Source organism: Gymnoscopelus microlampas, assembly GCF_963454915.1.
Source record: "Gymnoscopelus microlampas genome assembly, chromosome: 11".
Classification (NCBI taxonomy): Eukaryota; Metazoa; Chordata; class Actinopteri; order Myctophiformes; family Myctophidae; genus Gymnoscopelus; species Gymnoscopelus microlampas.
Window position 1 is genome coordinate 39456383 of NC_139948.1, and position 20071 is coordinate 39476453.

General features: G+C 41.3%; 1 protein-coding gene across 3 annotated transcripts in view; it reads left to right on the plus strand.

Moving 5' to 3' along the window:
* Positions 1–20071, plus strand: part of cyth1a (cytohesin 1a) — a 77133-nt gene that overhangs the window by 25867 nt on the left and 31195 nt on the right. The window contains exon 1 of one of the 3 annotated variants that reach the window (XM_084071522.1): positions 7097–7377. The exons of the other annotated variants lie outside the window; for them this stretch is intronic. Coding sequence (XP_083927648.1) covers positions 7350–7377 — 28 coding nt within the window. The 5' untranslated portion in view covers positions 7097–7349. Of the gene's footprint in view, positions 1–7096; positions 7378–20071 lie in introns of those variants that run through there. 3 annotated transcript variants of the gene reach the window in all.

The window sequence follows — 20071 nt, forward strand, 5'->3', positions numbered from 1 at the left end:
CACCAACCGGCGGTCAAAGTTCGCGCAGCTTGGGAGCAGGAACTCGGTGTAGCCTTCACCAATCAGTGCTGGAACGACGCCTTGGAGAGGATAAGATCAAGCACTCCATGTGCAAGACTAGAACTCATACAGTTCAAAGTACTTCATAGAGTTCACTATTCCAGATCCCGTCTATCTGAGATATACCCATCTATTATAGACCAATGTGAAAGATGTCATGCTTCCCCATGCAACCTGAGCCACATGTTTTTTCTTTGTCCTATACTTAACAAATTCTGGAACGATTATTTTGCCACCTTGTCAAAGGTTCTTAGCTTTGAAATACAGATAAATCCTCTCATAGCAATATTTGGGATCTCAAGCGTCCCCCTCCAGGCAAACTCCACACAACTAGACATAATAGCCTTTACATCCCTCCTGGCAAGACGGCGCATATTATTGCAGTGGAAATCCCCCAAGGCCCCTTCCATCTCTATGTGGCTAAGGGACGTCATGTCTTTCCTTAAGCTGGAAAAGATTCGTTTCTCTGTTAAGGGCACCCCTGCTAAATTTACCCATAAGTGGAACCCCTTTATTAATTATTTCAATTCCTTACAGACACTACCTTCTGACTGAACCCCCCCCCCCCTCCTCTCCCACCCCCTCATACCTTATCTTCTTTTTTTTTCTCTTTTTCTTTTCTTCTTCTTTCTTTCTTTTTTTTTTCTTTATTATCATTATTTTTTCTATTTTTTTTTTTTCTTCATGTATAGCTGTATTACTCATACTTTATTATTAATATCAATATCATTTTATTTTTCCTATTACTGAATTATTTACCTGTTCTGTTTTACTGTACCTCAACAATGTTATTGACATTCTAAAATGTAAACCTTGCAAATGCTCTATTACTACTATTATTATTGTATTTTTTTTATTTTTATTTTTTATTTTTTTCCATATACACAGAGATAAACGGGGAAAAAAAAAAAAAAAGGGGAATACAACTGTATGTATGTACTTACAACCATGTACTGTAACCAACTTCCCGTAATAAAAATATTAAAAAAAAAAAAAAAAAATCACAGGACTGGTTAGACAAGGCAGGTAAAAGTAACTAGACAGACAGGAAACACTGGGAGCAATACTATAAAATAAGGGTGACAAATGAGTTGACATTTAGATTCACCTCAAGCAACTAGCCTTTCTAGCTTTGCATACAGAATACTATGTTATGTTGGGCTATAGTGCTAATTTATTTTTGGTTCATTATGAAAATGGGATGGGATGAACTGGACACCATATTCTCAGTAGCCTACACTATTTAATGGGAAACTGCAACTCAGTAACTGTTGTTTACACACAAACATTGACTGTATTGACCTCAGAGATTACTTCTGTGTACTTATACTGTATATTATTCAACTCATCATGAGCAGAGCTTTCATTAGAGCCTAATAAGAAGGCTCTGTGACGATTTTGAAAGAAAAACCTTTTGGAGCTCATAATTGGCAGCCATCTTGCATTTGAAGGTCAACAATAGGTCAAATCATTATCTAAACACCAAATATGTATTCCTTGACCAAAATAAGCTCTGAAACCATGTATTGTGCATCTTTGTAGGTCAAACCATTAAAAAGTTCATTTTCACGGTCGCCATTTTGGATTTTGGTCTCTCACAAATTTTCCCCGCCGTTTTAAAAAAGACACCCCGGCTAAATGTGTTTAATAACCCTCCTAGATGACAAATCCATTGAGAAACGGACCTTTGCTCTCCACGGTCACGGAAGTGCCATATATGACCCAACTACATAGCTAATGTTCTGGACACTTTATTTATGTTGTGTAAATAAGAATAAGAATAAGAAGTTCAAAGAGAAGGTTGTGTGCACATCCCACGCCTGTATTTAGGCCAGGTGCTGGACATCAAGGAAGAATCAAGAAAAGGAAGAAGGAAGTCCGCACACTGTTCTCAAGCTCCAAGAAACTCACTTACTGAGTTTCTTGGAGCTTGAGAACAGTGTGCGGACTTCCTTCTTCTTTTTTATGTTGTGTAAATATACATAGACATTCTACCCGGAAATCACGCTCTACTCGTTTGTTTAGAAACATTCTGATTGATTGAATACTTTATTACTCAAAAATGTAAACAGCACAGGGGTACGGTAACACACTTTCCATTGTGGTCCTACAGTATGTATTCAATTGTCATCAACATCGTCTTTATGGAATGAATGATCATTTTTGTACATAACCATGACGATCATTATTCTCCACAGAGGCTCAGATAAGGGCGGGCATATTGGAGCAGCAGCAAGTCCTGCTGTCTCTGTACAGCAGGAAGGGCGTGGCTCCATAACGTCAGTGGTGGAAAAAGTACTACATTTCTGTACTTAAGTAAAAGTATTAATACTGCAATGCAGAAACACTCCGTTACAAGTAAAAAGTCTAGGTAACCAAAATTTACTTGAGTAAAGTGTATTGGCATCAACTTAAAGTACCAAAAGTAAAAGTACCCATATGCAGAATGTCCCTTTTCACAAGGTATCATAATTATGTATAAAATGTATTAAAATATTTTGAAATTAGCAGATCTACAAGCTCACAACGCGGAGCATCGCGACGCGTTGTGAGCTTGTACATCGGCTATTTTCAAATAGCCAAAGTTTAAATAGGGCTGAAGTGGTTAATGTATGTTTTGTAATAATAATTCAAATCTACAAAGTAACTATAACTAAAGTTTTCAAATAATTGTAGTGGAGTAAAAAGTACAATATTTGCCTCTGAGATGTAGTGTATGTAGTGGTATAAGTAAAAGTATTGAAAATTGGAACGTACTCCAGTAGTAAAAGTACCTCAACATTTGACTTAAGTACAGTACAGTACATGTACTTAGTTACTTTACACTACTGCCCTAACGTGAGAACAATAATCTGCCCAAAGGTTCTGCCCTATTACTCACATAACACCATTAATCCACTGGCCCAACGCATTCCAATGCTTCACATACAGAATCAGCGAAAGCTATTTCACAATGTTGATGTTGTGAGTAAACCCTCTGACCCAGGAACCTAACTTGTTAGCCACCCTCTGTCATAATTTGATCATAATAATCTGCATGGTTAAATAAAGCTTTAAAACAAACTATATATATATACCACAATATCACTCATTAAATCAGTGGTTCTCAAAGTGGGGTCCTTAAGGGGGTTCCACAGGGTCCCCAACAATATGAGGAACTGTTTAATCCCTTGAACCATATTTTATTCTTCGTTGCATCCCAATACGACACATTTTGAGCTTGTGGATCTACTATTTTTGGAGAGAGAAAATTGTGAAAAATGTTGAATAATTTTGAAACATTTTAACAACAACAACCTTATCTTCCATGACACAATTTCTTTTTTCAAATTGGGGTCTGTGGCCAAATAACATTTGGGGGTCCTTGACATGAAAATGTATGAGAATTCTGCGCTGCAGTGGGAACTTATTGACCTTGAGGACAATGCAAGGAAACATTTGCACAACTATGCAGGCATATTGCATGTCTGCCCTATTGTGAAGGCTTTGTTTATGAATGTTTCCTCTGCTGGGTTTTGGTCGTCATGAACTGTGAACACACAAGCAGTTCTATTCTGTGACGTCTCATAACCAAATGCACTTGAACCACATAAACCCTATAGTGTCCCTATTCTGGTGCAAACATTTTACGCATTGTGAGCTTGTAGATGGGCTAAATTGGGCAAAGATATTTGTTATAGAGCAGTGGTTCTCAAACGTTTTAATTTCAAGGAGCCTCTTTACCACCATGACAGATCCATTTTAGTTCCATTTGTATACTCTCCTAGTTATAGACCTGTAAGACTCCATTTGGAAGCCCCTCAAGGAACCCATTTTGAGACCCACTGGTGTAGATGGAAAAAGGGAGGGTGCCTATATACTGTAGTATAGACCCCCGGGTGAAGGGGTTAACTAATAATCAATCATCACTTAAGGGTGTACAGTCATTAATATTCTGGAAAATAAATAGATATGGCCATAATACTGCCTGCCTATACTCAAACTACTACACTCTTAAATGCATCCTGTTGAAAGCAAGGGACAGAGGAACATCAACAGAGCAAATAAGGAGGAGTTTGCCCTTTTCAGAAATCTGTCCTGCTCATTGAACTGAATAAGAGGATGCACGATTTAACAAATTAACATACCCAAACAAAAGCTCTTTTAGCATTTTAGGATCCAACGTGACGTTGACAGAATATTTACATAAACATGCCATTTAAACTTTAAAGCATCAGTTTTGCATGACTTATGGAGATCGGGAAGTAGACAAACTCTTTCCATGCATTGATATCACTTCATGATCCTTTGGTTGAAAGGTTAACTTTTCCTTCGAGTTTGCTCTGTTCTGGGTCTCTGCACAGACGCACAGCACTGCAGCGCTTGAGGCAATGGAGGAACTCCAAACAATGAATAGAATCTTTATGCGGACGGGGGTCGCATCTCACGCTCCACACAGGCTTTCATTGTCAGCTTCTGAACTTTGGGAGCACAACTGAGGATTCACAGGCCCCTCTTGTGGGTAAAGGACATGCAAAATGAAGTCCTTCAGAACGCAATGTGTCTTGATTGTGGGCCAATTAGACCCCTATACCAATGGAGTGAATCACAGTTTTTGGTCTCGATTTCACAGTTTGATCAAAATAAATAGAAGGGAAGTCGACTAAAAATGATAGTTTTGACATAATCCCTTTGTATCTATTCACACAGCGGATCAGATCAGAACAGATTGTAAGAACCTCTTTTAGACAGGGGTGGAATGTAATTAAGTACATTTACTCAAGTACTGTTCTTAAGTACAATTTTGAGGCATTTTTACTTTAGTATTTGCAATTTTCAATACTTTTACTTCTACTCCACTACATCTAAAGGGAAATGTTGCACTTTTTACTCCACTACAATTACTAGAAAACTTTAGTTAATAGTTACTTTGTAGATTTTGATTATTATACAAAACCATTTCTATTTCTACAATAGCGTATTGATACTTTTACTTAAGTAAAGAATGTGAGTACTTTTTCCACCACTGCTTTTAGAGGTTGCCAGTGTGAAATTCCACATTCCACATTGTTCCACTAAACAGGCTGGGGCAGATGCAGTAACATGATATTGTATCTGACTGTAACACTGTTACACAGACACTATTATTTATCTGCATGCGCTGTTATGAACAACAGTGTTATAAAGCACTGTTATAAATAACAGAGTGGTTTATTCATGAAACTATACACACTTTAGGATGCCAGGTCACCAATGACCTGGTATCTATCTACATAACATGCTATCTAATTTACATGTTAGCCTTTGCATAATCCTGCAAGGTCGTCAACGCTAGGGCATAGTGAACAGCTATGAAATTGCAGGGAATTTTGTGAATATTCTACATGTATTTGATTGATAATTTATCCAGTAGGAATCAGAACTAAGAAGATAAGGGCTTCTTTGTTCTCTATGCAAATGTTGTTTGATGGAAAGCTACACCCAGGTATAAAACATTGTGCAATCCAGCCATCATGACATGGTGGAACCTGCTTGTGCAAATGATTTCCTTGTGTGTGTGGTTGATACTCTCTGGGACTGATTTTACACCCAGCATGTGTGTAACAATGGCTTGTTAATAACAGCAGTGGTGGAAGAAGTACTACATTTTTTTTTACCTAAGTAAAAGTATCAATTTCACAAGTTTTAAAATATATTATAAAATGTATAAAAATCCTTAGAAAATAGCAGATCTACAAGCTCACAATGCGTCGCTTTGCAAAGCGTTGTGAGCTTGTAGATCGGCTAATTTCAAAGCTCTGAAGAGGTTTTGTAATAATAATAATAATCAAAATCTACTAAAGTTTGAAAATACGTATTGTGGAGTAAAAAGCACAATATTTGCCTCTGAGTGTAATGGAGTAGAAGTAAAAGTATTGAAAACTGGAAATACTCCAGTAAAGTGAAACATACCTCAAAGTTGTACTGAAGTACAGTACTTGAGTACATGTAGCCTATTACTTTACACCTCTGAATAACAGCCTCTTCAACTGTCTCCTTTTGTTATTTTTGGGGCATTTTATGCCTTATATCTGAGTGAAACAGGGAAGGTGGAAGAGAGAGAGGGGATGGCATCATGCAGCATTAGCAATGGGCCTTGGGTCAGATTCGAACCCAGGCCAGCTGCAGGAAGGACTTTAACCTAATTTATGTGTGTACAGTCTTGCTCAGTGAGTCAAATGTGGAAAGGCTGAATGAAAATGTAATTTAATTTAGAAATGTCATTCTTTCCCAAGAGTCAAAACTAAATGTGGAGAAGCAGTCAGACTGTTTTTGTATGGATAGTTATATCACCACTTTTTAACAGCTTGCTCAGGGACTGCAGATGAACATTTTCCTTTGGCTAACTCTGGCTCATTTACATGGATGTGAAAACTGACATGTTGATTAATGTGCACTGTCCCTGGTAAAAAAAAAAAGAAAAAAAGGGGAAAAAGTAATATAAAAGTGCTGCCAATTATAATGGAACATGCTCCAGTATTATTATGGCAACAACTAGTTTGACAATTGAGACAGAGAGTCTATTAAAAGAACTGCCATTTCTTTTTAATAGGCAAAAACTCAAACCACGATCCTGTATTTAAACGGATGTGGCGCAGATTAATGAACATGTGCAGCAAAAATGCAGCAGTCAGCACAGCAGTGTCTGTCTGTCTGTCTGTCTGTGGGTGTCAATCACCTTCCCCGCCCCCACCCCCACCCTAACTCAATGCCCCCACCCCACTCTAACCTAACACACTTGTTGTGAGAAGAATCACCGCCATACATTTCCACGACCGCTAGGGGGCGTCGTGTGCCCCCACCCCCCACAAAAGAGAACAAGATCTACAAGCTTACAACTGCGTCGCGGATATTGGCTCCGTGACGCGTTGTTAGCTTGTAGATCTGTTCTCTTTGTGGGAACGGCGACACCGTCATACTAGGGAGTTGTAAATGCGTAATAAGCGCGTCATCCCGCCAGACCCCGTTCAGCCACACAGACAGACAGACATTGGCTGAACGAAGTCCTCTCTCCGTCTCCTAAACCACTCCCTTCCTTTTTCTAATCTACTGAACACAGAACAGATCGAACAACCCATCCGGTACCTCGTTCTGTTCTGTTCACAGTTCGGTTACTAACCCTGCGGTTCAATAAAAACAAATCTTTAACTTCATATATATTCGATATCGGCCATTGGATCAGAGTTCTTCCGACGCACAAACGAACGAACACAACTTTAAAAAGACTAAAAACTTCATTGTTGACGCGAAGCCGCCGCTGAGCAGACAGAATGGTGTTGAAATCAGAAGACGGAGTCGGTAAGTTTAGTTGTTTATATAGGAAGAAAGAAGTCATGTTATTGATCTATGTTATTAATAAAGCAGATGTTATCAACTGGCGAACGTGCGATTTCGACCAGTCGTTGCGAAATGGTTGGAACAAGCTTAAAACATAATGGGAAGGTATGGGACAAGTTAACCAACAGTGGAAAGTAACTAAGTACATTTACTCAAGTAGCCTACACTTCACTTCAGATTTTTTACTTTACTGGAGTATTCCTATTTTCAATACTTTTACTTCTCCTCCACGGCAAATATTGTACTTTTTACTCCACTATAATTATTTGAAAACTTTAGTTACTATAGTTACTTTGTAGATTTTGATTATTGTTACAAAACATACATTAACCACTTCAGCCCTATTTACACTTTGGCTATATGAAAATAGCAGATCTACAAGCTCAGAATGTGTCAGATCTGCTATTTTCAAAAGATTTTAATACATTTGAGACATATGATATAGAATTCCAGACTTTTACTTGTAACAGAGTATTTCTACATTGCAGCATTGATACTTTTACTTAAATACAAAATTTGAGTACTTTTTCCACCACTGGAGTGGAGTCAGAGGACCAATAATGTTTGTCTGGCGGCCTCTGGCCTGACTATTCTGCTCACTATCTGGCCTTGTTTACACTTTTTATCTTAATAAGATCTACTATCATTTCCTGATTTTTCACCCTGACGTTTGCTTTGTAGAAATCATAATCATCAATAATGCATGGTCTGTACATTTTAATATATTAACATAGACATTTACTAATTAAGTTGCATAAACAACAGGTTACAAATGTGAGTTCTAGATAATATTCTTTACACAAATACTGTAACTTTGTAAATTTGACAACAGTGTTTTTGATCACAGTCTCAATGCTTTTGTAATAACACATTTATAGCTATTTGCTTCAGTGAACACTCAAAGCCCAGTTTCAGCTAATGTTTTACTTACATACACAAGGCCACCTGAGCGACAGGTGTGTGTGTGTGTGTGTGTGTGTGTGTGTGTGTGTGTGTGTGTGTGTGTGTGTGTGTGTGTGTGTGTGTGTGTGTGTGTGTGTGTGTGTGTGTGTGTGTGTGCTCGCGCATATGCGTAAGTAAGTGCAATGTATTTGTATAGCACTTATCACAGAGAGAACTCACAAAGTGCTTTACATACAACAGTTATAAAAACACAGCGAGAAGCATTGAAATGGAACTCAGTGTAATGGAAGGACAACGCCCCCAGTCAGCAGTGACTCATATAATTGGCCTAGGGGCAGTGGGGCACTGCCACCCATGCCAATCTGTGGCACATTAATGAGATCAGCCTAAAATATTATTTGACCTCATTTCAGTAATTATTCAACCTAATAGTACAACTTGCATTCAGAATAATGCTTGACCTAGACTGTCTTCTTTTCATCATGATCTCTAATTGTGTTATTCCCATAATTTCAATTCCATATGTGTAGCATTAGATGGTATTTTACCTTTGATGTTATACAGGAATATTCATCGCGACGCATTGTGAGCTTGTACCTAGGCTATTTTCAAATAGCCTAGGTATAAAATATGGCTAAAGTGGTTAATGTATGTTTTATAATGTAATCATTTATATCTCAAAGTAACTAGTAATAAAGTTTTCAAATAATTGTAGTGGAGTAAAAGTAAAAGCATAGACAATTGGAAATACTCAGTTACTCCATTACTTGAGTAAATGTACAGTAAATGTACACCACTGCCAGTAAGTGAGGCAGCATTAATTAGAACGCTTGAGTTTTGTCACTAATTAATTGCGTCAGTCAGGGGAACTTCCTGATCTTGTGTTGTTGTTGTGTGGCTGCTGCCTGTTTTTGTACTTCTGATCAGGTGTGAGAACCACAGATCAGAGGCCTTGGCAGTGTTGCCAGTTTTTGCGAGAGAAATTATTAAGCAACCGGGCTACGAAAACAAGCCCAAAAGAAGCAACCAGGCCTCAAATCTGGTGCAGGGGTCCACTCCCTGGCACAAAATATTTTCAGATAGGGTGACCACGGACAAATACATATTCATCGGGGGATCCTTGCCATGAAAAAAAAATCAGAACCACTGGTTTAAACAACATTCGGAAGCAAGCCCAAATAAGCAACTCATCTCTAGAAACAAGCCCTAAAAAACGCAACCCGCAAGTTTAGAGAAAAACAAGCCCAAAGTCGCTTATAATAAGCGCACATGGCAACACTGGTGAGAACCACAGAGCAGAGGGCCTTTGGGTGAGTGGAGCTGGCACACAGCTGTGTTCTTACAGAGATATTCAAAGAGGAACCCCATGCTCTCTGTGGTGCGTTTGTTTTTGCCATTTAGACAGTGGGTGGTCTGGAAGTTAGAGAGCAGTTGCCACTAATGCTCCTCTAATGAGCAGGGGGGCTGTGAGATCTAATGGACCCTGCCCTGGCACTAATGGTGCCTGGTGGTTTGATAGTAATCACCCCCAGCTCTCCGTAATCAAATCATTTATCTCTTCCGTCCACTTCAGACTCATCCCTCCTTTCACTAGATGCATTTTAGTTGCATGATGTAATGATAAATGTGATGTGTGTTTACAGTAGAGCAGGGCTCTTCAAGTTACTACAGAGTTTGTAGTAGAGTTACTACAGGGGGGCGCCAAATCGTTGTGTGATATGATTTAAATTTTTTACATTAACCACTTAAACATCTCTATTCTGGGGAGAACTTTAGCCAAAAATAGCAGATCTACAAGCTGCGTTGTGAGCTTGTAGATAGGTGTCGAGGGAAAATGGAGCAGACCAAGTAAAAAAATAAAAGTTTAATCTGAAACACAATTTTATACAATATAGAGGGGGTCCCTGCTTCATCTCTCTCTCAGCGAGGGGGTCCTTGGCCTGAAAATGTTGAAGACCCCTGCAGTAGAGTATACTATATAGTAACAACACGGTCCTTTTTATTCTGCTAATAAAACAACGTAAGCATTCACACACCTCCACTACTGTAAGCCACATTGCTGGCATACTTTAGTGAGATAAGCGACGTGTGAGTCAAACTTTGGCGTTGGCTTGCACACGGACTGTAGGCAGTGGTGGCGTTTACTCAAGTACAATTTTGAGGTGCCTTGGAGTATTTCCAATTTGCAAACTTTGACTTCTACTCCACTACATTTCAGAGGAAAATATTGTTATTTTACTCCACTACAGTTATTTGAAAAATGTAGTTACTAGTAGTTACTTACTTACTTAGCAGCTTTGGATTATTATTACAAAACATACATTATCCACTTAGCCATATCTAAACTTCCTTTACTCCAGTAAATTTTGATTACCGGACTTTTCACTTGTAACAGAGTGTTTCTACACTGCAGTATTGATACTTAAGTAAAATATTTGAGTACTTTTTCTACCACGGACTGTTGGTCTGCTGGTACCACCAGGCGAGCCCGTACAGGGGGTATTATTGAACTTTAGACTAGTAATACCTGATCCATTGTCAACTGTTTACAGTTACAGTTAACGCTGTTGAGACTTGTGGTTGATTTGCATGAAAAACAGCCTTTCCTCTCTAGACCCATTGTGTGCAGTATGCCTTCTGAAGCCATATCCTGTGTGGCTTGTGAATTAGCTGTGCCCTATAAATAGATAATCCAGTGACTCTCCAAAACTATGTGGCTGAATAAGGAAATAAGTGTGGACTCACTCCAGAAAAGAAAGATTAGCTGCACTTCTTCTGCTGGAGCTAATGAGGATCCAAATAAATGAAATAAGGTGTTGAATTGTGGTGGTATTCCCCTTTTTGTCTGAATGACTGATATAGCATTCATGAACATGAATGAACTGTTATAGTGTTCAGAAACACACCTGTGTAGCATCACATTTCCTCCTTGGAAGGAAAGGACATTTTTATAGATTTAGAAAACTGTGCTCACCAGTGGTGTAAAGTAACTAAGTACATTTACTCAAGTACTGTACTTAAGTACATTTTTTAGGTATGTTTACTTTACTCTTTACTGTAGTATTTCCAATTTTCAGTACTTTTACTCCACTACACTACAATTATTCGGAAACTCGTTACTTTGTAGATTTTGATTATAATTACAAAACCAACGTTAACTACTTAAGCCCTATTTAAACTTTGGCAATTTGAAAATAGCCGATCTACAAGCTCACTTGTAGATCTGCTATTTTCATAATGAGTACTTTTACTTTTGGTACTTTAAGTATATTTTGATGCCAGTACTGCTTCATGCCCTTTTGTAGAATCGGCCTCAGGTCTTAATAGGTAACTGAGTTAAGTAAAACATTTGAGTACGTTTTCCACCACTGGTGCTCACTTCAATAGACTAAAAGCAGAGATAGTGAGACAGTTTAGGTAGATACGGTTGTCTTTTCAGCACATATGTCTGGCTGGCTGCCTGTCTGACCTGCAGCAGGTAGCAACATGCCTGGTAGTAGAGAGAGTAGAGCACAAACTGTGATCACAGCTGTTGATAAGGCCCAGGATTTTCAAAATGGTGCCTGCCTTCTTGACTAACACATGGCGCTACCTTGAAGGCAGGCCATGGTTTTGTCTGCCAGCGTAGGATATTAATAAAAAATATATATTTGCCATTATTTGGCATTATTTCTTAACATTGAAGGGAGGTTATTTGTATTTGCTGATACCATTCCTTGTTGTCTGTGTTTGGCATGGTGGTAGATAATGGCTTAGAGCTGAAACCTTCCCACAGATAGCCATAGCATCTGGCTGCAACCCCCCTGAAATGGCAAAAAAGAAAAAAAGATACTGAAACTAGTCACTTAGCTCGCATCGCGTTGTGAGATAGGCTATTTTCACTATTTTAGAAGATATTTGATTTATTCTTACAATTACATGCTCAAATTCTGAAATGAAATTATACATCTAAATTATATATACGATTTTATTTTGTTTTTATTATTATTTTGGCTCCACTGGCAACCCCCACCCACTTTGAAAACCACTGGCTTAGAGAGTGTGTAGTGTGTGTCCGTGCATGCATGGTGACTGTCCATGAAAAGGAGAGAATGAAAGGGAGTGCGAGAAAGAACTGCCACCATAGAGTCATTGTTGAAGAGGTAAACAACCCAGCCCTGCATTATAGCTGTCTGTGGGTGCGGCTATGTGGGGTGGTGGGGGTCAACATCATGGTGTGACCCCTGGTCATTCAGCCTGCCACAATGCAAAACACACACACACACACACACACACACACACACACACACACACACACACACACACACACACACACACACACACACACACACACACACACACACACACACACACACACACACACACACGGTCCTGCATCTGGCAGGGGATCAGGCTTTGAGGGTATTGTGGTTGGTTGTGATGGAGCAGGATGTATGTTATGGGTATATACGCGTACCGTGCCTTTTTCTCTGCAGGACGGGTGGGGTTTAGTGTCGGCTTTCGGCTCCTCCCTCCCTAGTCGGGAGAGACTCGAGAGAAAGGCTCAACACTCACACAAACAGGAAGTTTGACAATCTGCCTGACAGGAAGTGACTGCCTGCGTGAACCCGGTGGTTGTGGCTGGCACAATTTCCTTGCAAGACACTTTTGAGAGAAAAAAAACAACTAAACAAAACAACAACGTGATGAGGGCAACTAGAGAGAGACGCTTTCCTTCCTGACTGCTTTATCATTGCATTGGTGGCCTTTATCCCATTCAATCCGGGAACGCGTCTACAAATGTCTTCTAAAATCCTATTACAGTTCTCTGAAAAACGTACGTTGCTATATCACTGGTTCTCAAACTTTTTCATTATGTCAATGACCCCCAAAATTTTATGTATTTGGCCGCGGACCCCCATCTGAAAATATTTTGTTCCAGGGAGTGGGACCCCCAGAAGCAAAGATTTGAGTCAAAAATGTTCCCTTTAAAAATATATATTTTCATAGATTTGCAAATTATTATTATTTTAAATAGCAGATCTACAAGCTCATAGCGCGGCACTCGGTGCCGCGCTATGAGCTTGTAGATCTGCTATTTTTTAATAGCCAAATAAATCTAAAATGGCACAGATGCGTTTCAGGTCTAAATGGGTTATGAATGTCCCATCATTGTGATCGGTGTGTGAGCGTGTGTGCGTGCGTGCATGTGTGTGTGTGTGCGTGTGAAAGTATTTTGGTAGTCTCAGAGGATGTTGATAGTGGGTATAACACAGATAAGCGTGGAGTGCAGCCGTGTCACAGACTCAGCACAAAGGGCGTGCATTGTGTTGACGGTCACAGCACTTGTACCTTTGAGACAAATACTGTACAGTGAGAAAGCTTCTACGTTGGCCTAGGAAAAGATAATACTGACGAAGTAGAATTAAAGATGAACAACGGAGCCTGTGTGTGTGTAATGTACTGTACTGTACGTGTATATGTGTGTGTGTGTGTGTGTGTGTGTGTGTGTGTGTGTGTGTGTGTGTGTGTGTGTGTGTGTGTGTGTGTGTGTGTGTGTGTAATGTACGTGTATGTATGTGTGTGTGATGCGTACGTGTACTGTAGTACTCCCCTGTCAGGGTGCAGGATGTTTATGCTGCAGAGCTCTGCATGTTTGCTTAACACTGATGCTGTGTCCACTGTGGTTCCCTCCCCTCTGTGTGTCCAGCTCCGGTTCCCATCCCCGTCACATCCCCTTGTCTTTTTTACATTCCTAGACAGCGGCCACCATGCCATGGCACGCTGTCTTTGTACTGCTAAAGCAATCTAGACAGCGTTGGCAAAGCAACCGTGTCATTTCTGTTTGAATGGCCACCCCATTGTGCCATTAAAACCTCATCATTTAGGGTGAGATATACGACACGCACCCCAGTCTATAGCACAAAAAGGCTAAAAGGACCAATTATTCAGCCCCCAGCCCCCCCCCCTCATTACCTGTTTCATCCTTTTGTATTCATAATAAATGGAGATGTAGAGAACAGTCATGTGTGTGTGTGTGTGTGTGTGTGTGTGTGTGTGTGTGTGTGTGTGTGTGTGTGTGTGTGTGTGTGTGTGTGTGTGTGTGTGTGTGTGTGTGTGTGTGTGTGTGTGTGTGTGTGTGTGTGTGTGTGTGTGTGTGTGTGTGTGTTGTGTACTGAAATATCATTGACCTTTAGTGGTATTCAATGTTATTGATGCCCAATAGAAGAAAGTAATCAAAAATAATGATTTTAGGGTTTCACAATTATGTACTAATCGTGAAACTTGGCAATTAATTCAAATACGCCTTTCATCTCCTCACCAGTATAGGGCTAATAACCGTCCAGAACATTGTCCAAGCCATCTCCCTATCCATCAGGCTCACAGATGAATAATAAAATCACTGGAAGCCATTACATACTATACCATTTGACCAAAGATATGGTACCGATTAGCACAATGAGTTACAAAGGCATTGAAATATTATAAAGATAAATAAATAATCTACTTACACCAAACATCATCGACAATAATTGTGATTAATAATTGTGATAACAATATTCAGCAATATAATCTGGATTGTATGTTTTGTCATCAGCAAGCATGTACTGTATTTTCTATTTGAATAGCTCCCCACCGTGCCATCAAAACCTCGTGTTTCTTTATTGTGACGTAGGCTACACACCACCCCTAGGCTTGTAGCACATAAAAGGCTTAATAGAGCATTCTATTAAAAAAAAGAGTCTTGATGACAAATTACTTGAATGCGTCAGCTGCCGGTCACTGTAGTTACGGTAAGTTCAGTTATAAGAACGGTCACTTGACGATATCGTTTACCCCCGGCCCGATGACTTCAACCGCTGACTGTTGGGTCCCATTAGAGTGGAGTCAGTCAGAGAGAGAGAGAGAGAGGAAGCTGTGTGTTTGGTGAGGACTGCAGAGTTCAAGCTTTGCACAGCAGAGGGCTCCAGGACTGACTCATCTGTAAATCTGTACAGACAGTGAGGAGGAGAGTTGTGTTCTGCCCCTGCAGAGGAACCCCGGGGCATGAAGCAGGTACTCATGCAGTGTACAGACATGTCTGGGACTCACTCAGTTGCTAGGAATGCCGGGAATCCGAAACAAACGCAATCGGCGAGGGTATGCGCTGAGGTGCGAGCCGGGGCCTCAACGTCAAAACACAACATGTTTTTGAAGAGTTAGGTCTTCATTAAGCTGGGATGTTTTGGGGTTTTATATAAAGACGGTACAGCTGGTTGCATGGCTGGTCAGGACTCAGGAGAGAGAAGGACTGACTCACTCAACAATGGCTCATGCGGGAGCTCAGCAGAGCCTCATTGTCCGGTGGGAGATGACTGGAGCAAAAAAATAAATAATGTGTCATCATACCCTCTATCCCCTAAGTTACATTCATCGTTCAGGAATGTAATCTTTACTTCGCTTTTCTACATGTGAGCCACAAGCAAAGCAAGCATCTTTTACATTAAAGTATACTTAAGTCTCATTTTGAGCTCCAGGCCTTATGATAATACAGCAGCGTCTCCCTGTCAGTGAACAACGTATGTATGTGTGTTTGTGCGAGTGGGTGAGGAGGAGGCAGAATAGGGAATGGCCACTGGGTGGAGCCTTCATGTTAATGATGGTGACAGCAGCAGAGAGAGGGAGAGAGAGAGGGAGAGAGAGAGAGAGAGATGAGGAAGGAGAAAGAGGGAGGGGGCGGAGGGAGATGAGAAGGGTTCTTTCCAGATGGACTGTGAGCCCAGGACAGGCTCTTCTATACAGTAAAGAGCTAGGTAGCATCTCCCTCTCTCCCTCCCCCCTCTATCTTTCTCTCTCCTTCTCTCTATCTCTCCCTCTCTCTTTCACTCTCTCTCTCTGTATGTTTCTCCCTGAGCGTTCTCTTACTCAGAACTCTCCATGTGGACGTCAGTCTTGCCAGGATTTGTACTTGAAGTGGCTGACAGTCAGAGAGACGTGGAGCGCTGTATCTTTTAGCCTTATTATCTCTTCTTCACAAGGAAAACTAAGTGAGTGGAGGAGAGCAGTACAGACCTGATTTACTTGACAGGAATTTCTCTCCCAGGTTTGTTGGCTCTGTTTTCTAATCTGCTGATGGTCTTTTAAACGATTAATTAGAATTGAGTGATTTGTATGCGTTGTCCTCTTGTTCAGCTTTTGTGTATGTTATGCTGCTGCTGCTGCTGCTGCTGCGTGTGTGTGTGTGTGTGTGTGTGTGTGTGTGTGTGTGTGTGTGTGTGTGTGTGTGTGTGTGTGTGTGTGTGTGTGTGTGTGTGTGTGTGTGTGTGTGTGTGTGTGTGTGTGTGTGTGTGTGTGTGTGTGTGTGTTGTGATACCTTGTTCAGTTTTTATTTGAACCCACACACATGTCTGTACTTTTATAGTTGCAGTAATATAGTCATAGTGTTGCATCCCTATCTATTCTTTATCAATAACTGTATGGATGATAATGATAATATGTGGTACCTTATAGTTGTTGGTATGTTGTTGGGAAAGCCCCACACCTGTATTGATGAGGTGCTACTTTTATATGTTGCTGCTACACAGTCATTCAAATCCACAGTGTTAAATCCATCCACTCTGCGAGTGTACAGATGGAACCAAACTGTCCATTTGGTTCCATCTGTACACTCGGCAGTCGCAGAGTTAATTAAAGTCAGAGTAATGGTATAGTTCCATGCTCCAGCTTTCCTTTGACTTGGCATTGGAAGTGAACCTTCCTGCTTGACTTGGGCTGAAGCCATAGCGCTGCCTGGTCAAGTCCATGGAATGCTTTTCCATTGACTGACACATGAGGTGATTGACTGTCAGTGCAGCAGGGCTGGAGCTGGGTCATGTATTGCTGTCAGTGTGTGGGTGTGTGTATGTGTGTATGTGTGTGTGTTTGTGCATGCGTGCGTACGTGTGTGTGTGTGTGGGGGGGGGGGGGGGGGGGGATGTGTGTGTCGTTGTATTCATTTGGCTGTCCTGGGTCATATGTCATATGTCTGTTTGACCGGGGTCCCCCAGGGCTATATATTTGGTCCTCTCCTATTTTCCCTCTACACCAGGCGTATTTAGCGTTTTTCAGGCCAAGGTCCCCTTAGATTGTTATTTTCAACATGCTTTACATACATGTGGAAAAACACATACACACACACACACACACACACACACACACACACACACACACACACACACACACGCACACGCACACGCACACTTTGCGGCCCCCCTGACCTGGACCCCCTGTTGAAGACCCATGTTCTTCACCAAATCTCTTTGCCGAAAATAGCTGATCTACATGTTGACAACACATTGCTTGAGCTTGTAGATCTGCTAGTTTTGCTATTATCAATATTATACATCTGAATGTTTGGCTATTATGACACGCACCCAAATAGGGACATGATACTAGGATTCATGTAGTTATATAGAAATTCTTTATTGGAAATAACCCCTTGAGATGTACCATCTCCTTTTCGAGGGGATCCACAGATTACAGAGATACATTTTTCATACATTTAGACACAACATTTAACAGGCGGTAGTTAACGCTTAGTGGTCTTTGTTTGTAGATTTATCTTGTCGATTTGCTATTATCTCTACAATTTTTTTCTTTTTCATTAATCGTAATCGAGGCAAACGTTTGAGATAATCGTACAATTGATTTGAAGTCGTACCGCACAGCCCCCTAACCCTGACTCTACTGAGATGTGAAGGATGCTTCTTGAAGCCAGCGGCCCCTCAGCGTGGCCCTTGTGAAGGAATGTCCTGAGCCACTGTTTTCCACACACAAAGGGAGAGCTGTGATCGTCCCACTGTCGCCTGTGTTCCCTTGCCATTCACCGTCCCACGCCAGGCCAGGCAGCCCCCCGCCCCCGGTCAAACACAGAGCCTGAACTTATCTCCCCCTCCTCTCATCCGCCTCCTTCCATCCGCCCTCTCTCCATCTTACTCCTGGCTGGGCCAGGTCAGGTTCGGACTGGTGGTCCACAGCAGTGAAGGCTCTGTGTTTGTGACACAGTACATTCCTCTGTGTTAACTTAACTCTGAGAGTGTACAAATGGAAGCAAATGGACCCTTTTGGGTCCATTTGCTTCCATTTGTACACTCTCAGAGTTACACATGGATAAATTAACACTGACAAATTAACTGTGGATACATGGGTGTGCGCGTGCGTGTACGTGTGTGTGTGTCTAGCGCCGCTCTGGGGGTGCCCGCCGTGACAGTCAAAAGGTCACAGGGTCAGAGGTGAACACAACAGCGCTCCTGGGCTAGTGCCCACATAGCTGAGGAGAGGGTCTTCCTTCACAAGTTCACAACCCTTTGCTCTCCGTTCCTTCTGTTCCATGTTATAAGCATGAGGGGACGACAGCGTTCATGTGGGGATGGAGGCAGGGGGGGAGGGGTGTATATCAAATATATAGGCTACTATGTGAAGGGGGGACCCCAGGGATTGACTGTAATAATGAGGTTCAGTTTTAGATCAGAGATAAGAGGATGAGACAGTAGCTTGATAAATCACCTTTGTTGTGGAAGCAGACAATAGAGAAAGGGGGGATCATAAGACTTGGAATGGATTTAGTGGACCGAGTGTGTGTGTGTGTGTGTGTGTGTGTGTGTGTGTGTGTGTGTGTGTGTGTGTGTGTGTGTGTGTGTGTGTGTGTGTGTGTGTGTGTGTGTGTGTGTGTGTGTGTGTGTGTGTGTGTGTGTGTGTGTGTGAGTACGCTAAGCTCACATGATTGATTGTGTGTGTCGTGCTGAATGCATTACACCTCATCATGAAGTCCACATCTCATTCTTACAGCGTGGCCCCTCATTGGTTTAGGCAAGGGGTCGATAGGCTTCAGCCTACAGGGACCTGCCTGTGTACTTGGAGGTTGGGGTTGGGAGGGTCATTTCAGACAGGCTGAAGGAGGCTTTCTATGTAGAAGGGATGCACCATGCCGATACTGACGTTTCAACGATAACAATTTTGCCGATATTGATGATATCTTGTTTTTTTGTGCCAAGGAAACAAATCATTATAAACAATAACTGATTTAACCCATTAAGACCTGGAACGCATCTGTGTCACTTTAGATTTCTTTGGCTATTCAAAAATAGCAGATATACAAGCTCATAGCGCGGCACCGAGTGCCGCGCTATGAGCTTGTAGATCTGCTATTTTAGAAAAAAATGTTTTTTTAGAAAGGATTTAGAAAACATTTTTAAGAATCGCCTCAGGTCTTAATGGGTTAAAGTCTTTCCCATCATCATTACACTTATTTTAATGAGCAGAAATTCAATCATATAGATTTTTTATGAAACAACAGACAACAACAAACATCGGTGTGAATGTCTTCTTATTTGCCGACACACGATGAAAGTCAACAAGGGCGGATGTCGTCCAATACCGCCGTATGGCCGATACATGGGTGCATCCCTGCTATATAATAACCACATGGGTGAAGGAGGCTGTTCATGGGGGGATGTGAGCTGGGACTGCTGTGGTGGGATGGAGGGGGGAGGGGGGGAGGGGGAGGGAGATACTAAGGAGAACCAGTGTTCTTGGTTTTGCGTGTGCGAGATTGTAACAAGGAGATTGCCTGAGGAGGGGAGATGGGGGCGGATAAGAGGAGGAGGATGAAGAGGAGGGTAAACCTGCTCCATCACTCCTGGCCGTTCAATCAAAATGTAATCACGTATGTCGTCGTCGTACATGCACACACGACACGCGCACGAGCACACGCACACGCACACGCACACGCACACGCACACACACACGCACACAC